Raw genomic sequence first — 23,899 nt, 5'->3', positions numbered from 1 at the left:
CTGTACAAAATACAGAACAAAAAGATGGTCCCTGCCCCAAAGAACCTGGTTGCTCCACCATTCACTGATGTTCAGAACCCAGCAGACTTATGTCTACACAGAGAAGAGACGAAGGCCTAGTCTACACCCAAGACTTCAGTATAGGCAGCAGCAGTGTCGGCTACACCCACACCCAAGTACGGTGTAGGGACAGTTTTCAAAAGTAACACCATGGGGTTCTTAAGCTTTTTTTAAGGCAAAGTTATGATAAAATGTTAACATACTACATTACTACATATCGTACATTACTTATTCAGGATCAGGTGAATATTCAAAGAACTAGGCTAAAGATTCTGGCTTGTTGGCTGGGAAGCCATCATCCTTTTGAGTATGCTAAAAAGGGTGACCAAATTTCTAAATACCTAGCCTCATTTGGCGCTTCTCTTGTGTACGTTCTTGGTGTGAAAGTTTTTCCATTCGAAGGACTGTCCATATTTTACTATACCACAGTTCCATAGATGTCAAGTATCAGGGGGTAGCCGTGTTAGTCTGTATCTACAAAAACAACAAGGAGTCTGGTGGCACCTTAAAGACTAACAGATTTATTTGGGCATAAGCTTACGTGAGTAAAAACCTCACTTCTTCGGATGCAACCGAAGTTTTTACTCACGAAAGCTTATGCCCAAATAAATCTGTTAGTCTTTAAGGTGCCACCAGACTCCTTGTTGTTTTTACAGTTCCATAGAGGAAGTCACATTTTTCCAATAATGTGCAATACAATAAAAAAAATAAAGAAATTAACGTCATTCTGTTTTAAAATGTAAATCCTTCACTGAAACATTAAGTAAACAGGTCAGGGGATTGCTAGGAAGCTGGTATTTTGTCATCACATGAATGTTCTTTAATAGCTTCCTCTCCAAAACATCCAATTCCTGGACACAACCGCCAGGTGTGTAAGTACGTTCCCCTTTCCTTGCAATCCCTCCAGCGTAGCACCTCTTTAGTAACAAAAATATGATGAATATTAACTGGAGTCAAATGCCATCTATACAGTAATATATAGTTTTGTTTTGAGCTACACAACTTGAAGATGTATATCCCTTTTCCGATACAGAGATCCACTCATCCAGATCTGTTTTTGTCCAAATCCCTCTCCCAGCTTTTCGTCTGGGTTGTTTTCTTACAATTTTTTTTCAATCAAAATTGTATATATCTTAGAAATTAAACCTTTTTGTTCCAGGTTTCTCCTGGGTCAACTCCTCAAATGTGGTTTTAAAGGTCTAGATAGAGGTTTCTTGTATCCAGATTTTACAGAACGTTTGCCTTGTAAATGTTGAAAATATGGGATCTTTATATTACATGTCTCAGTAGGATTTAAAATCAGGACCCAGGAACTGCTGTCCAAAGTGAGTAATCTCCATTCTTCCCCCCCAACCAATAGTCACTGTGGTATTTCCTAAGGCTTTTCTGTAAGTGAGCACCAGATCCCACCTCCCGCTTTCTCCTGCAATCCCAGATCCCAAACAGTTGGGCCTGAAGCACTGAGGCCTTTCTCTCCTTACATCCCCTTGTTGCTATGGTGCTCAGTCCCTGTAAACAAAAAGAAAAAGCCTCTGATTGGCTCCTGGTGAGGATGGTTGCCTGGCAACCCTCCAGAGCATGCTTAGCAACCACTAATACAAAAAAAAAAAAAAAAAAAAAAAAAAAAACCAACCCACACACAACCAACCACTCAGCAGTGGGAGGCAGAAACTCCAGAGTCAAGGAAGGAAGGTGGTAAGTTGCTCTGACTTGATTCAGTGTGAAGCGCCAGGTGCCATGGCCTTGCTGTGGGGAATCCAGGAGCTGGGCTTTGTGCAGTGTGTCTGAGATGTCTTTTGGGGGGATGAGGGGGGAAGGAGGAAGAGAGAGAGTGTGTGTGGGGTGTGTGTGTGAGAGAGAGAGAGAGAGAGAGATACCTCCCTTCTGTGTTAAAGTGTGAAGCCGCCTCCTACCTTTCTCTGGGGTTTTCACTATAATTTGCTCCATGTAATTTGACCCCCTCCAACCTGTCCTGCAGCTCCGAGGCCTTTGTGTGGCCTCTTCCCTCCCCAGCTCAAGGAATAGCACAAATCCCCCGCACCCAATGTGGTTTGATTACAAATCTTGCTTTTCCTACTTGTGCAAGAAGCCCCAGTGGCGTTAGATGAATAAGCTGCTTGTGGTCAGTGGCAGAGCCAAAGCCGGCCCTCAGTGGCACATGTCCCCATAATCTTTGAGTTACTGCCTCCAGAGATTAGTCCCCAGCATGTAATGCTACATCCACATCTGGAGTGGGTGCCCTCTGTTCTTTGGGACCTAGAGTCCCTGCAGGCAGGCACTGCACCCATCCAGGCTGGACATCATGTGCGAAGAGCTGTCGCTTTTGCAGGGCTGCACCTCTGTATTGAAGAAGGTGACTACAATCCTGCTCTGCTTCTGCAAAGTAGGTGCAGCCTCTCCCGGCCGTGCAGCCCTCGGCTGGGTGAAGCGTGAGTGGAACAGTCTTTATTAAATCACCTTCTGAGGGAGAATCACAGAGACGCAGCCGGTCACCTGCCCAGGCATGTTAAATATCACAGGGAAGGTCATTGCTGGGGCTGACTGTGTCCCAAGATCAGCAGTTGGGGGAGGTTGCCTGATGAGCCAAGGAGGCCAAGGACGGACTGGCTCATCACCAGGTAGTCCCAAGAAGCAGGGCCGGTGCTACCATTAAGGCAAACTAGGCGGTTGCCTAAGGCGCCAAGATTTGGGGGCGCCAAAAAGCGGTGCCCCCAATTGTTTTGTTTTTTACAGCGTTCCTACGCCCCCTCCCCAAGCGCGGTTGCAGCTCCACTTCTCCCACCTCCCAGGCTTGCAGCGCCAATCAGCTGTTTGGCGCCGCAAGCCTGGGAGGGGAGGAGAATTAGAGCGGGGGCGGCGTGCTCGGGGAGGAGGCGGAGCAGAGGTGAGCTGGGGTGGGAAGCTGCCGCATGGCTCCCCACGCGGGGGGGTGTGGGGGGGCCCCGGGGCGGGGGGGGGGGGCGCAAGGTGGAAGTTTCGCCTAGGGCGCGAAACTTTCTTGCACCGGCCCTGCCAAGAAGGCACATTATCAAGAGGGGATGGTTGTGGTCGGGAAGCTTGTACTGTCCTTTTCTGTGCTTTCCAACCTGGAGGGGCATTCGGATGGCTGCAGCGGCCAGGGCAGCCAGGCTATTGCTTGTTTCTCCATCTCTCTGCTGTAGTGAGCCGCTGACCTTGGCGATATGGCCACGCTGAGCGTGAAGCCAGGACAGAGATTTTCAGTCCCAGACTGGCACACCAATGCTAACCTCATCTCTACGAACGCTGAGCGTCAGCGGTCTGCTTCCCATCAGATCAGGCAGGAAGCCAGGACTCTCCGGAATGAAACTAACAACCAGGTGGGCTTCCCAGCTGTTTTACTCCCCTTTTTGTTTGTAAAAACAGGTTTGGGGATTTTTGGGGGGGGGGGTAGGATGGGGGTGTTAAAGATCTGGCTGGTTGAATGGGGAAGTTTGTCCCTTTTCAACCTTCAGATCACTGAGGTGGACCTATGCCAGTAGTGATGGAGGGTTGTTTGGAAGTGCTTATTTAGTGTGAAATTAGCAAAGCCAGCTGAATGCTGGGGGTGAAAATAATCTTCCAATAAAATTAGTTGTAACTTCTAAACTAATTTGATTTGGTCATGCTCTCACCCATTCTGTGTTCACTGACTCCAAACGTATTGTCAGATCGAGTTTTACCAGCAAAACTGGATTGAATATCCTGGAAAGTTTTAAAATTCACTTCTGGGCACATTCATACCAGAAATCTGATCAGAACAGCTACTTCCATCCAGTCCTGGGATAGAAACCGTCTGACCTGGGACCAATCACAGCTGAGCAACAGAGCTTTTGGAATCTGAATAGCAAGGCGCAGGGTGAACAAAACTTGTGTGAAATGGTCAAACTTTGAATGAACGAATCTGAGAAAATCCCAGTCTCGCTTTGTTGACTAAGGCCACATCTACACTAGCCCTTACGTTGGCAAAATATGTCGCTCAGGAATGTGAAAAAAAACATACCCTTGAGCAGCCTAAGTTTTGCCAGTAGAAGTGGTTGTGTGCACAGCGCTATGTTGGCAGGAGAGCTGCTACCGCTGCTCATGGAGGTGGTTTTATGATGTTGACAGAAGAGCGCTCTCCTGTCGACGTAGAGTGGCTGCGCAAGGGCAGCTGTGCTGCTGTAAGCTCGCTAGTGTAGACATGGCCTAAGTTATTTGCTGTGATTTATCAACTCATAGCTCGTAGCTCATTTATTCCATTTTTAAAGCCAAAGGGGACCATCCCAATCATTCAGTCTGAGCTCCTTCACTAACGACTGGAACAACTTACCTAGGGAGCAGGTGGATTCTCCATCACTTTCAGTCTTTAAATTTGTTCCTGGGCAACAAATATTGGCCAATGGACTCTTCAGACTGGAAGAATCCAACAGCTGGAAGTTGAAGCTAGACAAATCCAGACTGGAAAGAAGGCTCATGTTTTGAACAGTGAGTAATTAACCACTAGAAGGATTAACCAAGGGCTGTGGTTAATCTCCATCACCGACAATTTTTAAATCCAGAGTGGATTTTTTAAAAAGATATGGTTTATAGTTCAAAGGGAATTATTTTGGGGAGTTCTCTGGCCTGTTTTGTACAGGATGTCAAACTGGATGATCACAGTGGTCCCTTCTGGCCTTGGAATCTGACTCTGTAAGTCCGGGTCTCTTTCTAAAAGATCTACTATGGATCAAACAGAAGTTATAGGCTTGATGCAGAAGTTGTTGAGGGAAGTTCTTTGGCTTGCGTGGGGCAGGAGATTGGACTAAATTATCACAATGGGACCTTCAGGCCTTACTCTGAATCTTTGCATTGCTGCTGGGCCTTCCATGGCATTTGGACTGGAGACCCACTGGCACCATATGTAAGAATCATACTGGTAGGCCAGAGAGCCATGTTATGGCTTAGTCCCCTTCCCAGTTGGGCAGGAACCTACATAATGAAAACCACTAAACTAATTGACGACGATTGGCACACCGGTTACAAGGTGGAAGCTCACAGCCTGAATTTAAGGCACAATCGGATATGGCAAAGTATCTGACACTGGGGGTTATTTATAGAGAGCAGTAAATGTGCAAAAGGCAAGAGGGGTGCTGAGATAATATAACTGCTACACTCTCCTTTTCCTGCTCTTCAGCTCCTCTCTCTGCTTAAGCACAAGTCACAGTTCTCCCCCCCCCCCCCCCCAAAGGTATTAACACTGCATTAAACCTCAGAGCTATAATATACATATCCCTGAATGCTGGTGTTAGCAGTTCCCAGTCAGCTGCAAAGAGAGAGAATTTCTTAGTAAACAAACATTTCATACACAAAACCCCTCATTGTAAATAGTGTGGAACAACTTTTAGACAAATGCTATTCACCAGTAAAGCTGTAGGGGTTCTTTGTAAAGATTTCTCCATTTTGCTGCTGTTCCATATATTTCAGTGTGAGGTTTGACGGACCGTGTGCCCTCTTATAGGGGAGCTGGAGACAGCTCTGTGGACTCGGCAGCAATTACAATTCCCAAGCCAATAGTCAGCTGTCTCCTCAGTTTCCAGCTGGATTGGGAATCTGCAGCCTGTATCCCAAGTGGTACATTTAATGGGACGCAGCCTTCACAACAGATGCATCTCTTCGTTTATGTTGGACATTAGGAAAAACTTCCTTTCAGGATGGTTAAGCACTGGAATAAATTGCCCAGGGAGGTTGTGGAATCTCTGTCTTTGGAGATTTTTAAGAGCAGGTTGGACAAACACCTGTCAGGGATGGTCTAGATAATACTTAGTCCTGCCATGAGTGCAGGGGACTGGAGTAGATGACCTCGCGAGGTCCCTTCCAGTTCTACAATTCTGTGATTGGTCCTGCACAGATCAGCTGCTGAGTCCACAGATCTATCTCCAGCTCCCCTATTTGTAACCTGTTCCCTCTGAGCTCCGATTAGCTGAGCTGTGTGAATATGTGGAACCTGCAAGATTGCTTTCCCTCAGCGGAAACCCTTGCTCTGCGCAGCTTCAGAAGCAGCTACCGTGCATGTCTAATAACGGCCACACCCTGGGCTCTTCTAAGTTGCCCGCTGCTTTCTGTATGCTTGTGTCCTCCCCACTGCCCCTCTCTCTATCTTTGGACTTGTATTAAAAAACAGAACAAAGGCTGCAGTATAAACATGCGGGTTATAAATGCAAATGGCAGTTGATCTTCTATTCTAAAATAGATTTGCAATGTCCCCTGACATGCTATTTACCTTCATCTAATGCTTCGAGGTCTTTGTGTGAGTTTTTGCAGCACCCTAGGAACTCTGTGAACAGGGCCGGCTCCAGGGTTTTGGCTGCCCCAAACAGCCAAAAAAAAAAAAAAAAAAAGCTGCGATCGCGATCTGTGGTGGCAATTCGGCGGGAGGTCCTTTGCTTCCAGCGGGAATGAGGGACTGTCCGCCGAATTGCCACCAAATACCTGGACGTGCCGCCCCTCTCCGGAGCGGCCACCCCAAGCATCTGCTTGCCAGGCTGGTGCCTGGAGCCGGCCCTGTCCGTGAATAAATCTATCTTGTATCCCCCATTGGGACTGTTGCTTCTGGAAGACCAGCATAGTCTTGCTTCCAGAGAAGTCCTTGGCACAATTAATAAATGACAACTTACAGGAGGTGAAATCATACATACGCACTGATTTGTAGGTGTGCAAATATTATAATGGGGACTCTGGGTTTGATGCTCTTGTGGCCTGTATCTTGTGTAGATATTTACGTTAGTGCATCAGGTGTCATATACTGTGCTACCAAAACAAACGGTAGGACTTTGCACTGGTAAAAAATGCAGGGCAATGAATAAGCAGGCCCTTGTCAGCATAGTGAAATGCACCCTCAGTCTTCACAATTTCAACTACAAAAATTAAAATGGAAATGGTCTCTTCTAATTCCAGACACAATGGGATGAGCATGACAACAGAACACGACTCGCTGAACGTATCGACAGTGTGAACAGATGGAAGGAGACCTTGGACAAATGCCTCACAGACATAGACACTGAAATTGATGCCTTAGCCAAAGTACGTTGGGAAGACAGATGGCTTAAACTCAACATATGCTCTTAATACGTGTGACTTTAAACAACTAAGGCCCGGATTCTGCAATGAGCTGTGCATGGACCGACTCCTCTATGGGGCTTAGCACCAGTGCTCCGAGCTCAGTGCAGGATCAGGGCCTTAAATTGCTTTCAGGAAAACAAACCCACTAGCTTCAGTTCCCATCTGAGTTGAGGGAATGCATAGTGCTGTGTGTTTCATATAGTCTGTCCTGTCTTTTTCTAAAGATCTTGGGGGGAAATATACCAATACATTAAACACTAAAATAAAAAAAAATGTAGGGAATAAGAAGTGGGTTTTTAAAAATATTTATTTAGGAGCTCAACAATTTTAGGCAAGAATAATTAAAGTTGTCTTTATTTGACGCCTCTTTTAAATTAAGAAGTTTGCATCTTTTTTGCTGCTAGAATCAGGAGTTTGTGTGTCTGTATTAAGCACAGTTTTAATAAAGGCTAAATCTATTTTGTGTGTTTCTCCTGTGCATTGCCAGTGACCCGCTGCTGGATCACAGGCAAGCCACATTCTCTTGTGCCTGTTTTTTTCCATTTGTAAAATGGGGACCGAGCTCCCACAGCGGGGGGCCAGACTATTTGCAAAGTGCTTGGAGGTCCTTAATGAAAGGCATCATGCCAGGGCTGGGTGATTAACTGGAAATGGGAAAGCGTTTCTGGTCCCACTGGACTTTGTGGTCTCCAATGGGGAGAAGCCTCTCTGATCCTTTCACTGCAAAAACCATGTGAGATAGTTGAGTATGACGGTAGCTGCTAGCTGCATTGCGCTTGGCCTCTGAACTGCGGGCCCGATCGACAGAGGCAGGCAACTGGAGCACGTTGCACCCAGGAGACTGCAGCAGTGAGCCACTCGCTACAAGGTTTAAAAGCTGCTTCCAGAGGTGGCTAGGAGGAGGCCATCATGACGGGAACAGCCGCAAGCATTCCCCCTAAGGAGGGACCACATCCCTAACTCGAGCTGCCTTCTCCCCACCAGATGAAGGAGGCAGCGGAACGTGCGCTGCAGGCCAAGAACTTGCCCTTGGATGTGGCGATTGAGTGCTTGACGCTTCGGGAGAGCCGCCGAGCCATTGATGTGGTGAAGGACCCCGTGGAGGACGAGCTGCACAAGGAGGTGGAGGTGATCGATGGAGCCAAGAGAGATCTGCAGCAGAAAGTGAGCGAGGCCTTCGAGCAGCTCTGGTGAGTCGAGCAGCAGAGCTCGGGGTAGTTCCCCCCCCCCACGCCGGTGACTCCAAATCGTGTCTCTCTGTATGGGGCTTTGGGCCAGCGTCCGAGCAGAGAGCATGCTTTGTGGCCACACGGCAACATAGGCAGTATTACAGGTTGTGTCAGCGCCTCACGGCGATGCCCGATAGCGTCCCTTGCCAGAGTGGGCCCGTTAAGAACGAATGTTGGAAGTGCTGCTGGAATCGCGGCATTTATGGAACAAGGGAAGGGGGAGGGAGCAAGTGTGGCAGCTAAAGGGTAGGCCTGAGCTTTTGCCTAGTGGTTTTGGGGTCCCAACTTGAGACACCTGGCAGGTACCTGATTCTCAAAGGAGGGGGCTTAGCACTTCCTGAAAATCCAGGGCCCTTGAAGGCATCTCACGCCCCAGAGCACAAGCCTCTTTCAAAACCGTACCCTGCAGTGCCCAGCCTGCTGGGCCCTTCGCCCTTCTGGGGCACTGCCGTACAAGTCACTGCACTTGAGTCACACGCGGGCAGTTGGTTCAAGGAGCAGCTACAGCTGCGCCACTGAGTAAGGGTTGTCCCTGTGGAGGGTCCCCCGGGCCGGGGCCAGCCTGTTGCTATAGAATCTCATCATTTATTTATTTTTAAAAAAGCCCAATCGAGTCTCTAGACCCCCTGGTTCCCAAGAAAGCTTTGAAAAAGTGAACCGATTTTAGGCCAGTTGGACGGCTGGCCTGACTCACTGTCTCTGTAAAGGGGGAGGGATCGTTCAGTGGTTTGAGCATTGGCCTGCTAAACCCAGGGTTGTGAGTTCAATCCCTGAGGGGGCCATTTAGGGATCTGGGGCAAAAATGTGTCTGGGGATTGGTCCTGCTTTGAGCAGGGGGTTGGACTAGATGACCTCCTGAGGTCCCTTCCAACCCTGATATTCTATGATTTTCTAACCTCGGATGGACAAGGCTGTGTCCTCCCTGAGTGGATCTGTCTGGCAGCCCATGTCTGAGCCAGGCTCGGTCTGCCAAGGAGAGAGATTTTCACTGGCTGACCCACTAACACCTTTTTCAGCCTGCTGACAGTGACAAATGCAGCTTATCCTACCCCTTCTTTGGCAGCCTCTTGCAGGAAGCACGCCAGCAGCTCAACTTTGATCACCGGGGAAAAATGGAAGCACTGGAGATAGACCGGGTCTGTTCCTCCCTCAACGTCAACTCTCCCAACATCTCGTTCAAGGTCAATCCAACCCGGGTCCCAATTGGGTAAGGGAACCACCAGCCCCCTTGTGGCCAAACCCAGGCTGTTTTAACCTTCATGCTGATGCTGGAAAGACTTGGGACTCTTGCCGCCTTTAGTAGAGTTTCTGGTGCCTCGTGGAAATGACTGGCTCAATTAACAGACAGCCTGGCCTAGAGTTTAAAACACCAAGAGCTGGATTCAGGGCTGTCTTACTGGCTCTGCTGCTAGCAGGGAGTGATATCCGATACGGTACTCAGAGAAGCAAGCCCTCCCTTTCTCCATACTCCCAGTGATCCTCGTTCCCAATAACCATTGGTCCTTCCCAAGCACCCTCCCTCCGCCTGAGTGTTTCAAAGCTCTTTGTGGGCACACGTGAGCCTCACAACAGCCTTGTGATGTGACTTAATAGCATCCCCATTTTATAGAAGGGGAAACTGAGGCACAGAGGGGGAAGAGAATTGCCCAAAGTGTCCCAGCAAGTCAATGACAGACTTGTGGTGAGAACCCAGGAGACCGGCCTCCCTGTTGTAACCACCAGACCATGCTAGTTTCACAGTGAGGGTAATCAGAATACCCAAGAGGGTATTCTCCATCTTTTGGAGCCTTTCAATCAATGTTTGGATATCTCAAGAGATGTTGGGCTCCATGCAGGAATCCCCGGGTGTGATTCCCTGGTCTGTGTTGTGCAGCAGGTCGGAGGATGATCACAGTGGTCCCATCTGGCCTTGAAATCGGAGTCTCTTTGCAATTGTAGAAAGCGTTTCCACCTTGGCATGGAGAGGTTTCTTCCAAGCTGTCTCTTGCAGTCACTCAGCTTATTGCCCGAGGCATGAGTTTAAACAGCCTGTCCTGTTGGGCGCTCTTGGCATTCTAGATCAACAACGCCTGAGCAGTGGGACCAGTACAGCCAGTACAACAAAGACCGAGCAGAGGCGGAAATGAAAGCCTCCACTGAGCTGCGGGAAGCCATAGCACTCACCATTGCTCAGGTAAATAAATCGCCCATCACCGATGCAGAAACCATCGGTGCAGTTAATAGATGTTAAGCCGGGTGATGTTAAGTCATGTGTTCCCCAGTGGGGATGGCTGGGTGAATGCAGCCTGCTTCGCAGCTTAGAAATAGGCGGGGGTTACACTGTGCCTTCTGGAGAGGGAAGGCTTGAAAAAGCCAAATCAAAATTAACCCTACAGCACCCATCTGAATAGTTCAGTCAAACTAGGCTTGGACCTGCTGTGTGGTGCTGCTGGTTCGTGGGAAGGGAAGTTTCCTTTGGCTGTCAGATGACTGCTGTTTCCTGAATAGTGATTTTTAAAAAGGCAAACGTGCCTCACTAGATTATTCCTTGGCATCATGAGTGTTTCGCCGCTCTCTACTGATCTCACAAGGCGTCTGCCTTGCCCCAAAGAGCAGACCACAGACTCAAAACAGATCTGGCAGGGAGAGCGGTGTAGGAAGGATATGGGCAGAAGTGGTTTTGGAAGAGAAGAGGGAAGTCTGTTGAAACGTTGGGGGATGTACCAGGAGGCGGTTCCAGGCATAGAGGGAGCTCTTGAGAAGGGCCCAATAACTGAGTTATTGTTTCCCTATACTCCCCCGTCTGCCTGTTTGTGCATCTGTCTCTTGTCTTTATATTTACGCTTTAAGTTCTTTGGGGGCACCTGGGACTGTCTGTTGGTTCTTTGTTTGTAAGCCCCTAGTGCAGTTGGCTCCTGGGTGTTTTGACCAGACAAATAATAATGAGTGTTGGGGTGGTGAAGGGCACAGGGAAACTGTAGAGGAGCATGGCATGGGCAGGCGAAAGGTGAGGTCATGCAGGGCCCTGAAAGTGAGGGGTGTGTGTTATGGAGGGAGCAGGGTAATTGCTTTAACAGTGCAGGGGAGACACCTCCTAGAGGCACATGCACGACCTTTAACTTGTTTTCCCTCTAGACAAACAACGAGCTGGAAGCTCAGCGGGTGGCCACGGAGTTCGCCTTGCGGAAGAGGATCCGGGAGTTTGAAAAAGCCTACGACGAGCTGAAATGGCAGGAGAAGAACGTAAATTTCTGGCTTGTTTCCTTCACTGTCAAGCGCCCTTGAGGGAGATTCTATCTTCAGAGCGTATCTCTTGCAAGCGACACTGATGGCATGAAATGCTTCCTTGCTGCGGTTCAGCACACCCCAGTGCAAGAGGCGTTTCTGACGGAAACCTCTTGGTACATCCACTCCCTGGCACATACCTACCTGCCACGGCTCTCCCAGTACAATGTTGGACTGCTATGGCATCTATCCCACAGTGTCCAGCATTTTGGATAACTTCCAAATGAGAGAGACTGCACATTGGGAGGGTGTCAGCATGACTAGCTGATCTGGTACGGCTGCAACACATGGCCGCCTGTTCATCCCGGGGAGAAATCATTGTAGCCCACATGGAGTCAGCGGGACCCAAGCTAAAGCCCTCGTCTCAGGTGTTGTGATTGCCTGGTACACCCAGCACTTACAAAACACTTCAAGCAGCTGTTGTGTGTGGATGCAAGGCATCAGCTGTGCGAGCTCAAGGCATCCCAACCACAGCTTCTCTGCAGTGCTCAGGTCAACAGGGCCATATTGTTGATAAGCAGCTAGTATGACACCGCAGACAAATCTAAGCTGTTTATCCTCTCCTTGGGTTTTATCCTTGCTATTCAAATACAAAGGAAAATTCCGCTTTTTCTGATTGATCCTGTGAAGGCAGAGAAATGGAATTACAGGGATCACAGAGGGATGATCCGCAAACTGCTTCGAATCCAGCCCAGCTCAACACTGACTGAAAAATGTTGCTATCTGAAGCCCATTCAGTGGTGTGAGTGAAATAATTCAGTGGCTCTCGGTCCACAACACAATTGATGCTCATTGGCATCTGCAGGCCGAGAAGCCAGTTTGGGACCTTCTATCTCACCCTATTAACCCATCCCACGGCAGCCCTGAAACAACCACAGCATGCCTTGCCTGATTGGGGTGGAAATTGGATTTTTAAGCAGAGATGCCTGGTCCACACAAGCTGAGCAAGCTGTGTTTAACCCTATTTGAGCAGAAGTCCTTTAGTCCTTGTTTAAAAACCATTTCCAGCCTGGTAAAACCCCAGAAAGGCTGGAGCCTTCTGAGCACAGCTGGTTCCCTATCTAGATCTCCTGGGAATTTCCAGAGTGCCCAAAAGCCAGTCTTTGAGTGCACCCTTACTAAACTGGACAGCTGTAAGTGCACGATGGTAACAATCCCTTGTGCTGTGTGTGTTTAATCCTCAGACCTTGGAGGAAATTGCTGAGATGGAAGAGGACATCCGACGCCTCGAGGAAGATCTCAGGAAGAAAATGTGGGATCTAAAACTCGCGCACACTCGCCTGGAGACCCGGACTTACCGCCCCAACATGGAGCTGTGCCGGGATCAGGTACAGATGAGCCTGTGGGGTGGGATGGATACTAACCTGGCATGCCCGTTGTCCATGAGGGATTTGAGGTTGTGAGGGTGGAACCCTAGATAGAGCTTCTGTGGCTCCAAAATGATCAGACATGTTTAGGTGTGGACTGAATGGAGACTAAAAGATGAATAAAAAGGAATCCACCATACTTGTGTGAGTTAAAGCATAGAAACAAAGTGGGGAGGTGGGCTAAGGGAAGGGGAACTTGGGGGAACCATAGCAACAAGCAAAAACCAGTACTGGGTCTACTAACAGTTACGGCCTGTTCCTGACTCGTAGGTGCAGTATGGATTAACTGATGAGGTCCATCAGCTGGAAGGCACCATCGCCGCCCTGAAGCAGAAGCTTGCACAGTCACAGTATGTTCCTATGTGGTTTGGGAGTTACGCGTCCAAGAAAGAATAATGATGTTAAGCACCAGAAGGCTTTGTGACGTTCTTAGCAGGGGGCACTGGAGGTCAGAAACAGGGTGCCTCATTAGAGCTGTGTGGGGAGCTCTGGAGTGGACAGCAGGGGGCACTGCAGGTCAGAAACAGGGTGCCTCATTAGAGCTGTGTGGGGAGCTCCGGACTGGACAGCAGGGGGAGCTGCAGGTCAGAAACAGGGTGCCTCATTAGAGCTGTGTGGGGAGCTCCGGACTGGACAGCAGGGGGAGCTGCAGGTCAGGATTGGCAGAGCTGGTGTGGGATGGTGTGACTACACTTACGAAATTATTGAAGGGTGGGGGGAAATTGGATGAACAAATGGGGAAATAGAAATGCTGCTTTGGGTTTGTGTTAGATTCCCATCGCCATGTCTCTTGCGAGCTGCATTCCAGCAGCAGCATGTGGGCTTGCTATTCAAGAGACCCGAGCAATAAAGTACAATGAGTCAGGAACTTCCCCTGTAGCTCCGGTGTGCGTTAGCTTGAAGGCAAAGGCAAAAGCTGTGCTGATTTTTGTTGTGGTGAGAGAGCAGAAAGCTGATTATTTGTCATCAATGCCAGGAGGCAAGTTCAGTGGCACAAATGCACCCCTGACTCCCTAACTTTTGCTTTTCCCAGGGATGCCCTAGACGCTCTCTATAAACACCTGTACCGCATCCAAACTGATATGAGCTACAAAGCTAACTCCCTGATGCTGGATAACAAGTGCATGGACAGCAGGAGAAAACTCACAGTCCCCGCTGAGAAGTTTGTGCCAGAGGTTGACACCTTCAACCGAACCACTAACCGTACCCTCTCACCCCTGAAGAGCAGGCAGCTGGAGTTGGCTTAATCCACTGGGAACAGCATTGGGCAATGGAGCCAGACTGAAGATAAAACTCCTAGAGCCTCAGTTCCGTACCAAGGAAAGCTGACATCTGTGTCGTGTTAGATCAATGTTATTCTCCTGCCCCCGAAGTTGTTTTATAACTGTCTGTCCCCTCGCATGATTTGTATAGCTTCTTGCACTCCAAGGAGCATTATAAACAATAAAGTCCGTCTCTAAGAGCACTTGTCATCTGACAGCGTTGGAAGCATTTTACGATGATTGAATCCATGTGGACTCTCCAGTGATTTAAGTCCTTTAAAGTGCAGGACTGTGCTCTGAAAAGGAACTGTGTAACAGTGGTACCTCTCCAGATCGTCTTCCTGTGCTGATAGATTCAGATCTGCCCGCTTTAATTTTAAAATAACGTTTTGGGTTTTTTTCTCCTTCTCTTAGCCCTGCAGAGCCAGCGCTGCTACAAACAAGGGAGCTGGAGTCCAGTCTGGCTCTTGTGGCAACGGACTTGTTAACTAAGAGCTAGTTGCATAGTCACTGTGGGCCCTCAGGTGTTGTGTGTGTCCCAGTAGTGCTCACTCCTCATGTGCTAGGTCTTGTCAACACACCCAAGAAGACACAGGTGCTGCCCCAGAGAGCTTGCAATCTGTCCTTGTTATGCTTGTGAAATTGGGATCAGCATTTGCCCTGCCTGCCTGTCTGTCTATGACTCACTGTTTATCACCAGTATTAAATGTGTTTATGGGGCACAGATGCTACAGCCATGGGCCCTGTAGAAAGGAACCCAGCTTGATTTCCAGCTGCTAAGGTGAGTTTGCAGGACTGGAAGTTAGGGGAAAACCAACATCTTCATACCTGTCAACCTGGGCAGGTTCCCGGCATGTCTACCAGGCTGGGGTTTTTCATAGTGGCAGTTGTCTTCTGCTCTAGACTCTAAGCATTCATTTTATAAAAAGTCCTGTCTACCCTGGGCTTTCTAGCTACAGTGAGGGGGTTGTACAAATCCCTCGTGTAACAATACAGGTATAGTAGTGTAAATAATCACTTGCACTATGCCTAGATTAGATACTTGCACTACTGCAGCTAGAGTGGTGGCTAAAAACCCAGGCTGGATAAGGCCCCAGTCTCGATTGCGGGGGCCAGCATAGGAAACCTTATACCAGGGCCCCAGCTATAAACTAATGTAAGGTGGTCTGGGGTAGGCTGCAGCCCACCTGAAGCAAGGGCTCTCAGGGGTATGAACTGCCCCAGTTCTCAGCTAGTGTCACCTCTCAAACCTAATCCGATTTAAATATCACTAGTGAAAATGTCCTCCAAGTACGGAGGAAAAAGGAAGGGCAGGAACTCAGGCGCTGCTGTGACACCTCCCCTGCACCGTCCCCAAACTCCTCCTGCTCTGCCCCTCCCCTGGGACTCTCCCCCCCCCCAGCGTTCCAGCCCCTCCCCCCTCAGGGGGCCCTGCCCCCACCCCTCCAGGCGCTAGCCCCGCCCCCATTTCTCCTAGCCCCGCCCTCCCCAGGGTGCCAGTCCCCCCGTAGCCCCGCCCTCCCCTGGGGCCCCGCCCCCGTTTCCCCCGGTTACCAGGCCCCGCCCTGGGCCGGAAGAAGATGGCGGCGGCGCTGGCGGGCGGGTCGCTGGGCCGGGTCCCTGCGCGGCTCCCGCCGGCCCGGGGCCGGTTCCGGGGCTGCCTGGCCGGGGCGCTGCTCGGGGACTGCCTGGGCGCCCCCTTCGAGGGCAGGGACGTGGTGGCGCTGCCCGACCTGCTGCGCTACCTCCGCGGGCTGGAGCCGCCGGGCCGGGCCGGGGGCAGCGGCGAGGAGGCGGATGGCAAAGGTGGGGGCCGGGGTGGGGCTCACGCCCCCCGCCCCCCCCGCGGGGTCTGAACCCCTCCCGCACATCCTGCCTCGCCCGGGGTCTGTCCCCCCCGCATACCCTCCCCTCCCCCGCGGGGCCTGACCCCCTCACACACAGCCTGCCCCCCCCGCCGGGTCCTGAACTTCCCCCCCTGGGGGTCTGTCCCCCACAGTTGGTGCAGGACTGGTACCTGGAACCACTTTGAATTCATTGTTTTGAAATAATTAGATTTCACGTTGACTGTGTTTCTTTCATATGAATCCCAGATCACTGGTCTTGTTTCTCTTACTGACACTGCCACGTAGGGTGACCAGACAGCAAATGTGAAAAATCGAGACAGAGGGTGGGGGGTGATAGGAGTCTACATAAGAAAAAGACCCAAAAATCAGGACTGTCCCTATAAAATCGGGACATCTGGTCACCCTACTGCCACCTAATGTATTACTAGTGAAGGCGTGTTCCTCCACCGCTGTAGTTACGCCTCTGCAGTCAGTGACCATTTTTAATCTCTCCCAAGGCCTGCTAAGAGAACGGAGTGTCTGGAAATACAGCCAAGTCTTTTACACTCCAGATTCACAGAGAATTCCCCTAGCAGTAGAGAAATAGGATTGGGATTCTAGAGGAGCAATAGGACCTCTTGGTGTTTGGCTGATCATCTGGTATTTTTGCCTTCTCTTTCAGAAACGCTCTGCTACACAGATGACACAGCCATGGCCAGGTGTGTGGTGCGGTCCCTGCTAGCCAAGGGAGAGTTTGATCAAGTTGATATGGCCAGGAGGTAAGGAGTTGCAGTCACCACAACAGGGAGATCTGGGTTGCTTTTGCAAGTGATAGTGAAAGCTAAGCAGCCACTTTGTGCTGTTCCCGTTCGGTCCAGGAAAGTGCAGAGGAATTCAGTCTGAAGTGGCCACCTATTTGCGTGGAGAGACTAAAAAGAGCAAATGCTGCAATTTGGCCTGTGCCTGCAGGGTTTGTGCCATCCTAGATTCTCATTGACTTCAGTATCATTAGAGTGGCATCTCAAATCTGATGTTGAAACTAACATCAATGTAACTTGTGTTGTAAGCAAACAAGTTTGTATACTTTTGTTATTAAAAGCACTTCAGTGTTTCAAAATTATTCCCTTTCTAGTTTACTTATTGCTTGGTATGCTTTTTTACACTTCCCCGAGCTTTGGGCAATGAAAATCTTTGAAGTCAGTTTGTTTTATAGTCCGTTTCCCATTCAGATACTTGGTGCTGAAGTGTTTGGGTTTCAAATGGTGAAAGGCAAAAGTTGAATTGTTTAAAAACTGTCTCCACTGGACTTGAACAAACAATATTTCTGCCTGCCTGTGACTAGTAAAAATGTTTCCAATTATTTTTTAAAGTATATCTTAAAACATCAAAAAGTTAAGAGCTGAAACCAGTGATTTCCACACATAGATATAGTCAGTACAACCACATGGTCCAACCTCTGTTATCCTCATCCACCCAGGTCTTTGGGGCAGGGATTTTTCTCTTTCTACAGCACATATCTATACAGCACCTAGCGCAGTGGGGCCAGGATACTTGCTGAGGTCTCTGGATATTACTCTGATGCAAAGAATAATAAGGCTTTATAAAAGCGTCTTTCAAAAAAAGATTTTAGTAGCAGACCAAATGTAAGTTGAAACTGTCCCTTTCCAGTGTGGTTTTTCTAATTCCTATGTAACTGCTGCTGTTTTACCTTTGGCAGATTTGCTGAGGAGCACAAGAAGGAGCCGGATCGTGGCTATGGGATGGCAGTCGTCAAAGTGTTCAAGAAACTTCTGAGCCCCAAATGCAGTGATGTGTTTGAGCCAGCCCGAGTGCAGTTTAATGGGAAAGGCTCCTACGGGAACGGTGGTGCTATGAGGGTAGCAGGCGTTTCGCTGATTTACCCTGAAGTTCAGGATGTGAAGAAGGTGCATTACAGGGAGGTTGTTCAGGCACTGGGGCTCCCAGATCTCTGCTGATGGGATGGGGTTTGGTTATTCTCTTTTACTCTGGTTTCCTAATGATTTTTTTTTTTTTTTTTTAAATCCACAGTTTGCGAAGCTCAGTGCTGAGTTGACTCATGCCAACTCACTTGGCTATAACGGAGCCATCCTGCAGGCGCTGGCAGTGCACCTCGCCCTGCAGGGAGAGCTCAGTCGGGAAAGCTTCCTGGAGCAGCTGATCGGCCACATGGAGGATGTGGAGGCAGATGATAAATCTTTGGCTGATGCGCGAGCGTAAGTAGGGCTCAGAGAGTTGCATTGTGTCGTCCATATGGAATTTGGTCTAGTTCACAGCAGTGTCTTTCTCTTGACTCTGTACGGCTGTCTACCCAATGCCTCATAGATTGCACTCTGTCCTGTCTCTCGATGCCATTCTGTGCATGGGACGTGTGAGATTTTCCTTCATGTCATTAGGAAGGAATGACATGAAGGAAACATGGTGAAGCTGCATGTGACTGGGGAACTCATGTTTGAAAATACAGACTCCTCGCCTCTCTAGAAGTGGCCTGCAGAGCCTCTCTTGCCACACACTCCGCTGCCATGAACACGTCTCCCGGTCTGTCCTGGTGTAAATGTCCTCGGAGTGAGAAGTGAGAAATTCCTCCAGGTTCCATTTCCCTCTGCCTCTCCCCCTCAGTCCAAGCCAGTCCCTTTATGGAGTGGAAGAGTGTGGTTGTGATTCATAAAAGCCGTCCAACCTGCTGGCTGCATGCTGTTAGGTCTAGCTTCTCCTCCCTGTCCCGTAAGCAATTTGTGAGACTTCAGTTCGTCCTCTCCCATAACTGGCCTTTCCAAGAGAGTTGACTTGCTGCAGACTGGTAAGATGGGTCCTTTTCTCTCCTCCTCTGAAGCCCTCATTCATTCATTTCAGTTTGACGAGCTCTCAGAACAGCTTTGCTTTGAGGTTCTTGCTCGTTCTCCTCATGTGTACAGGAGGTCTCAATAGACATGGTCATGGTTCAAACACCTGGAAATGTGGAAAGATTCACTCCTATAGCCACTAACGTTTCTTTTTTCGGAAAGTCTGGGTCCCTGGGAGCCCTCTGTTTGGACACCTCTTCATAGGCTGGGTTGTATTAGATCAAATCAAGCAGATTGCTTCCTGGTGGCAGGGAGGGAGAAGTCACTGGAGCAGAGCATTTGTTACATTCCTGTCTCTTGTCTCCAGGATGGGTTTTGAAGAATTGCCATTTTCAAGGCGTCTTAAGAAGATCAAGGAATTTTTGGAGCTTAGCACCGTTCCGAAGTCAGATGTATTGCTTGAGTTAGGTAAGCACCTTTCTTCCTACAGGGATTCAGGAAAAGCCATGGGGCAGGGCCAGCTTAGGGAGCCTGTGGTTAGTGCTTTCCTGGACTTCTGCCTCTTGCTTGCCAGACCAGCGGGGGTTGGATGTGTTGCAAAAACTGCACGTTCAGCCCTGTGGAAAGAGTAAGTGTGTGACCCGCTCTGTGGTGACTCCCTCCCCGAGGGCAGCCCTGGTGGATGAAAGGCTCTCTTTCCAAGAGAAGAATAATGCCGAATTTTCCAAGATCTCATCTTAATGACAGTCCATCAGTCAGATCTTCCTTCTGGACACCAGGCAACCCAGTGATGTTACAGGTTAGACTGTAGTTGGGTGCATGTTCCTGACTGGAATGGTAGTGGGGTGCTGATCAGGAATGAGACCAGCGAAGAGCATGGCATGGAAAGAAACTTGCATAGCATCTACCCATACTTCACCTGGCTTGACCCAGCCATATTAGAGTTTGAAATTGGCAATAAGATGAGCTCATGAACAAAATTAGGGAAGGGATGTAACTGTCCTGCTTTGACACTGAATGCGGTTGGTTTTATTAACAGGCAATGGCATTGCTGCTCTGGAGTCTGTCCCCACTGCGATTTACTCCTTCTTGCGCTCCATGAAATCCGATCCAGATATTCCCGATCACTACAACAACCTACAGAGGGTCATCATCTACTGTATCTCGCTGGGTGGAGACACAGATACCATAGCTACCATGGCTGGAGCCATTGCAGGAGCTTATTATGGGGAGGAGCAGGTACCCCCATGCTGGGAGCAGAGCTGCGAAGCTTTTCAAGAGACAGAGATGCTGGCAAATAGCTTGCACGAACTCTACTGCCAACGACTTTGAGCCACAGAAGTGGTGTCTTGTGCCAAGGTTAAAGCAAGTGGCTACCTCTGCCTCATTGATCAGATCCATAGCAAATGGGTCCACCTTGTCTTTAATGATCTATAACCCGTCCAAGCCCAGAATGGCACTTACTGTCATGTGTCGCATGGTAGAAGTGAGACTTGGACCTTGTTTTTCTGTTACAATTGATCTGGAGGGTGCTTGCACAGAGTGTTTTGGACGATGGAATCTGTTGTCCCACCAAAGCACAAAGGCAATATCTGGTTTCTGATGAGATTTCTTCTTACCAAGGCCTCTCCTCCTGTCAGTGTCTCGTTCTGTCATACGACTTGTCCAAGCTTCAAGTGGGGTCTAAATCCAGGAACCAGCTTCCTGTCATCTGTTTCCAGATTCCACAGACTTCCATTCAGATGTTCACAGCCTAACCTTCAGGAAGCACTTGGGTTGCGCCATACCCATATTGCAGTTCTTTTGTCGTCTTTGCTCTCTGCATTACACCTGTGCCTGACTCCTTAAACTTTCCATTGCCTTATGCAGCAGACTGCGACCTTCCAGAATGCTGGTGGTGTTCTGCTTACTCTCTCTCCTCCCACTGCCTAATCTGTGCTGTGCTATCCTTGCACCCCATTCTGCACGCCTGGTGTCCAATTCATGTGGCAAGGTCACTAGTAAACCAGTGGGAAGAGATGTAGTAAAACCTAGTGGTACCTTAGGCCCAAATCTTGGTCCCACTGAAGTCAGTGACAAAAATCCAATTGACTTCAGTGGGAACAGGATGCAACTTTAATTGCTTTCAACCTCTGCACCTGCTTGGGATTGTCTAAAAGTGGACAGGAGGACGGTTTCAGTTGAGAATTCACTTCTGTTAAGAAAGGGCTCATGTACTAGGAGACCGTGCAAATGGTAGAAGATGTATTAGAAAACAGTGTTCTGCAGTGGGATGTTTAAAAACGTGCCCAGTCAAGCAGGCAGAGAGGAAATAAGCTGAGTCTGTATGCAAGCTGAATTGTGTAAATAATGTGTTTTGAAATGTCTATAGTAATTACAGAAAACGAAATAAAAACCATTGTGTTTGCAGGCAGCTATCGTATGGAAATGGGTATAAATCCGAATATTCCAAAGATTTTACTAAAACTGGGAAGTGAACACATTACTAATAGGGGGCTTATTTCCTGCTGATGTCAGAAGAAAGTTATTGTGTGTACATATGAACAATCTGGTTGTAATTGGGTTATTCCTCACCTTTCCTGTACTTTGCTTCCCTAGAGTACCAGTCTATTGCATGAAGCTTTAATGGATTTTCTGTGTATACACATGACTATTTGTCCTATAAATATGTGGAATTATGGGCCCACTGTATTTATAGACTGTGCTGCAGATCTGAGAAGTAAAACATTATATCTTATATACTTCAAGAGCCTTCAGAATTTTCAAGGAAGACATTTAAAAACAAATTTTCTGTTTAAACTGATCTTGTTTTTCTTTTGAATCAAAAGAAGTTGTGGAGCTTGCACAGGTTAGCTGTTTATAAAGTCTAGCTTTTCCTAAGCTAGGATTGAAATGTGTTTTTCTTAAAAGTAATCCAGTCACTTAGGATCATTGAAGGAAAATACAGGAACGGTGGCTAATTATCAGGGTAAAGGAGTTGTGTTGCATAAATCAGTCATTAGCCTGGAGCCTTATTTGACCTCAGCCTCTTTAGGTAGCAAACTAAAGTTTGGACGACTTGGACAAAGAGATGTTCTTTATACGTGCTTCTGGTATGGAGCCTTTCCTAGCCGGGGTAGAAATTCCTGGCCATTCAACTGTAGCTGAACTTGGAACCCAGTAGGGAAAATCTTTATGCACATTTGCGCAGACTAATTGGACTGGAGCCTGTTCTCCAGTGGTGGTGTGTAGGGATGGGAGTTTCCTATGTGGAAACCTTGTGAATCAGTGGCAGGCTCTTGAAGTGTTGCAGTGAAAATGACACCTCAGCTGCAGAAGGCCTTGGTCATCTTCTGTGTCCTCTTTCACAGCTCTGCCAACCGGTTCCCAGTCTTTTAACTGTGACCTTTGACGTTCATGCAGAGCACGATTCATCTACTGGTAAAAAGCTCAGCGCGCTTCAGCCAGAGCAGATGCTAGTCCCCTGGCAGCATTTCCCATATGTCCAAACACCAGTGACCATACAGGCTCCCAGCAAAGAAACTGCACTCAGACTTGTGTAACGCCTGTGATGATGAGTCAGTAACATCACTGGAGCTATGGTTGATGGGCTGAGTAAGGGACTTGGTTTTCCTGTTCTATTAAGGCACCATTTATAAATCTGGCTCCATTACTTTCCCATCACCTTCCTGTCTGGGCTCCCCACATTCTGATTGGAGCTTTCAAGGCTTCCCCAGTATCAAATTTCCTCTGCAGTCACCTCCTGCAAGCTGCAGTATACTTGGCTGGAAAGTGCCCCGTGGGTATCACCTGTAGTTGTAATTTGCCACGCCCTGCTCCACCTGGGAAGCTGCATTAGACCATTGGGTCTGTTGGCAGGAGCAGAACGATCTGTGCCCTCTCCTTGGGGTTCTTTGTTCTAATATTGCAGCCAGCTTTGAATTTTAGCACTGCTAGTTATTCCAGTGCAGAGCGCATTTAGCTTTTACCCTGTGTTAAGTGCAAAGGTGTTTGTGCTGACGCCATCACAGTGTGGGATTTGGGAATGATCCTGATTGCGTTTTCCCAGATCTTGCCTCCGCAGTTATAACAGTTCTGAAATTAACCCTGCTTCCATCTCCCTTCACAACTGATTTTGGCCTTTACTGAGCAGTACTGGTGGGGGAGGGTGCACTGGGTGCAGAACTAGTCATAAGTGTACTAATATGGTGATAATTTTACTAGACCATAACTGCACTTTAAATGCCATCTTTGGGCTTTATTGTATGTAATTCTATTTATAGTTTTACCCTCTGCCTATATATGTCCATGTATGGGGGCAGCCAGCCTCTTGTGAGGCTAAATTACAAGGGGAATCATAGGAAAGGCTTTAGGCTATTTCCATGCCCCCCCACTCCACGCACGCGCGCGCACGCACACACACATCCACACACACATCTCTTCTTTCAAGACTCAGCCTGAAACTGCTTTGTTATGGTTTCTTAAAAATGTTTCTCCGGAAAGCAGGATGAAAGCATTTCCAGGTCAATTAATGGCATCTTGTGAGGAGCCGGGCCTCCTGCTTCATTTGCAGTAAGTTTAATTCTTGAAATCTGTTGTAGAAATTGTTCTCACAATGGCTGCTTTTGTTTACAAGCAGTGAATGGCGAGACTGTCGTGGTAAAAGTGGGTAATGCCTGTTAACATACCGTGCACTGAGTGGCAATTGCATGCCCCCAAAGTATTTCAGTGCTGGAGTTTTCACTCGAGTCTTGCTTGTAGAAAATATTTGCAATAAAGAGCAATGGGTGGAAAGGAGTCAACTGCTGGAGCCTCGTTGCTAGAATCAGTTCAGATTAGTTATTATGTCTAGCGCACCAAAAGTGTCCTGGGAATATTAATAAGATGCACCAAGATGACACTTTGTCTTACGCCCCTAAATGTAACCGGGTTTAAAGGGACATGTCAACTTCAAATTCACATTTCTGCCTGGAAATGTTTCACTGGCTATAGTTAACATTCCCAATTAGGAGACCTGAAAGAGATCACTTAATA

At 48.4% G+C, this 23,899-nt stretch overlaps 2 protein-coding genes across 2 annotated transcripts; both read left to right on the top strand.

The window, feature by feature from the left end:
* Nucleotides 1-1,692: 1,692 nt before the first annotated feature.
* On the top strand, nt 1,693-14,624 carry TEKT2 (tektin 2). The gene is made up of 10 exons (XM_034754177.1): nt 1,693-1,755; nt 3,222-3,398; nt 6,973-7,098; nt 8,122-8,327; nt 9,430-9,573; nt 10,425-10,539; nt 11,481-11,588; nt 12,815-12,958; nt 13,268-13,347; nt 14,031-14,624. Exons 2-10 carry the CDS (start codon nt 3,243-3,245, stop codon nt 14,242-14,244), a joined length of 1,293 nt encoding a protein of 430 aa, XP_034610068.1. The 5' UTR covers nt 1,693-1,755; nt 3,222-3,242; the 3' UTR covers nt 14,245-14,624.
* A 1,213-nt stretch (nt 14,625-15,837) lies between these two features.
* ADPRS (ADP-ribosylserine hydrolase) lies at nt 15,838-21,880 on the top strand. The gene is made up of 6 exons (XM_034754179.1): nt 15,838-16,065; nt 16,768-16,864; nt 17,803-18,010; nt 18,135-18,319; nt 19,254-19,354; nt 19,926-21,880. Exons 1-6 carry the CDS (start codon nt 15,840-15,842, stop codon nt 20,216-20,218), a joined length of 1,110 nt encoding a protein of 369 aa, XP_034610070.1. The 5' UTR covers nt 15,838-15,839; the 3' UTR covers nt 20,219-21,880.
* Nucleotides 21,881-23,899: the final 2,019 nt, after the last annotated feature.

Source organism: Trachemys scripta, chromosome 20, assembly GCF_013100865.1.
Source record: "Trachemys scripta elegans isolate TJP31775 chromosome 20, CAS_Tse_1.0, whole genome shotgun sequence".
Lineage (NCBI taxonomy): Eukaryota > Metazoa > Chordata > Testudines > Emydidae > Trachemys > Trachemys scripta.
The sequence above is the reverse complement of the archived record's forward strand: the minus strand, read 5'-3'. Positions and strand labels throughout refer to the sequence as shown.

Excerpts from the sequence above, each read along its gene's own strand:
- TEKT2 (XM_034754177.1), top strand. The coding sequence starts at position 3,243 with ATGGCCACGCTGAGCGTGAAGCCAGGACAGAGATTTTCAGTCCCAGAC. Across the intron at positions 8,328-9,429 it reads GAGGCCTTCGAGCAGCTCTG|CCTCTTGCAGGAAGCACGCC; the intron begins GTGAGTCGAGCA and ends CTTCTTTGGCAG. Across the intron at positions 11,589-12,814 it reads TGAAATGGCAGGAGAAGAAC|ACCTTGGAGGAAATTGCTGA; the intron begins GTAAATTTCTGG and ends TTTAATCCTCAG.
- ADPRS (XM_034754179.1), top strand. The coding sequence starts at position 15,840 with ATGGCGGCGGCGCTGGCGGGCGGGTCGCTGGGCCGGGTCCCTGCGCGG. Across the intron at positions 16,066-16,767 it reads CGAGGAGGCGGATGGCAAAG|AAACGCTCTGCTACACAGAT; the intron begins GTGGGGGCCGGG and ends CTTCTCTTTCAG. Across the intron at positions 19,355-19,925 it reads AGATGTATTGCTTGAGTTAG|GCAATGGCATTGCTGCTCTG; the intron begins GTAAGCACCTTT and ends TTTTATTAACAG.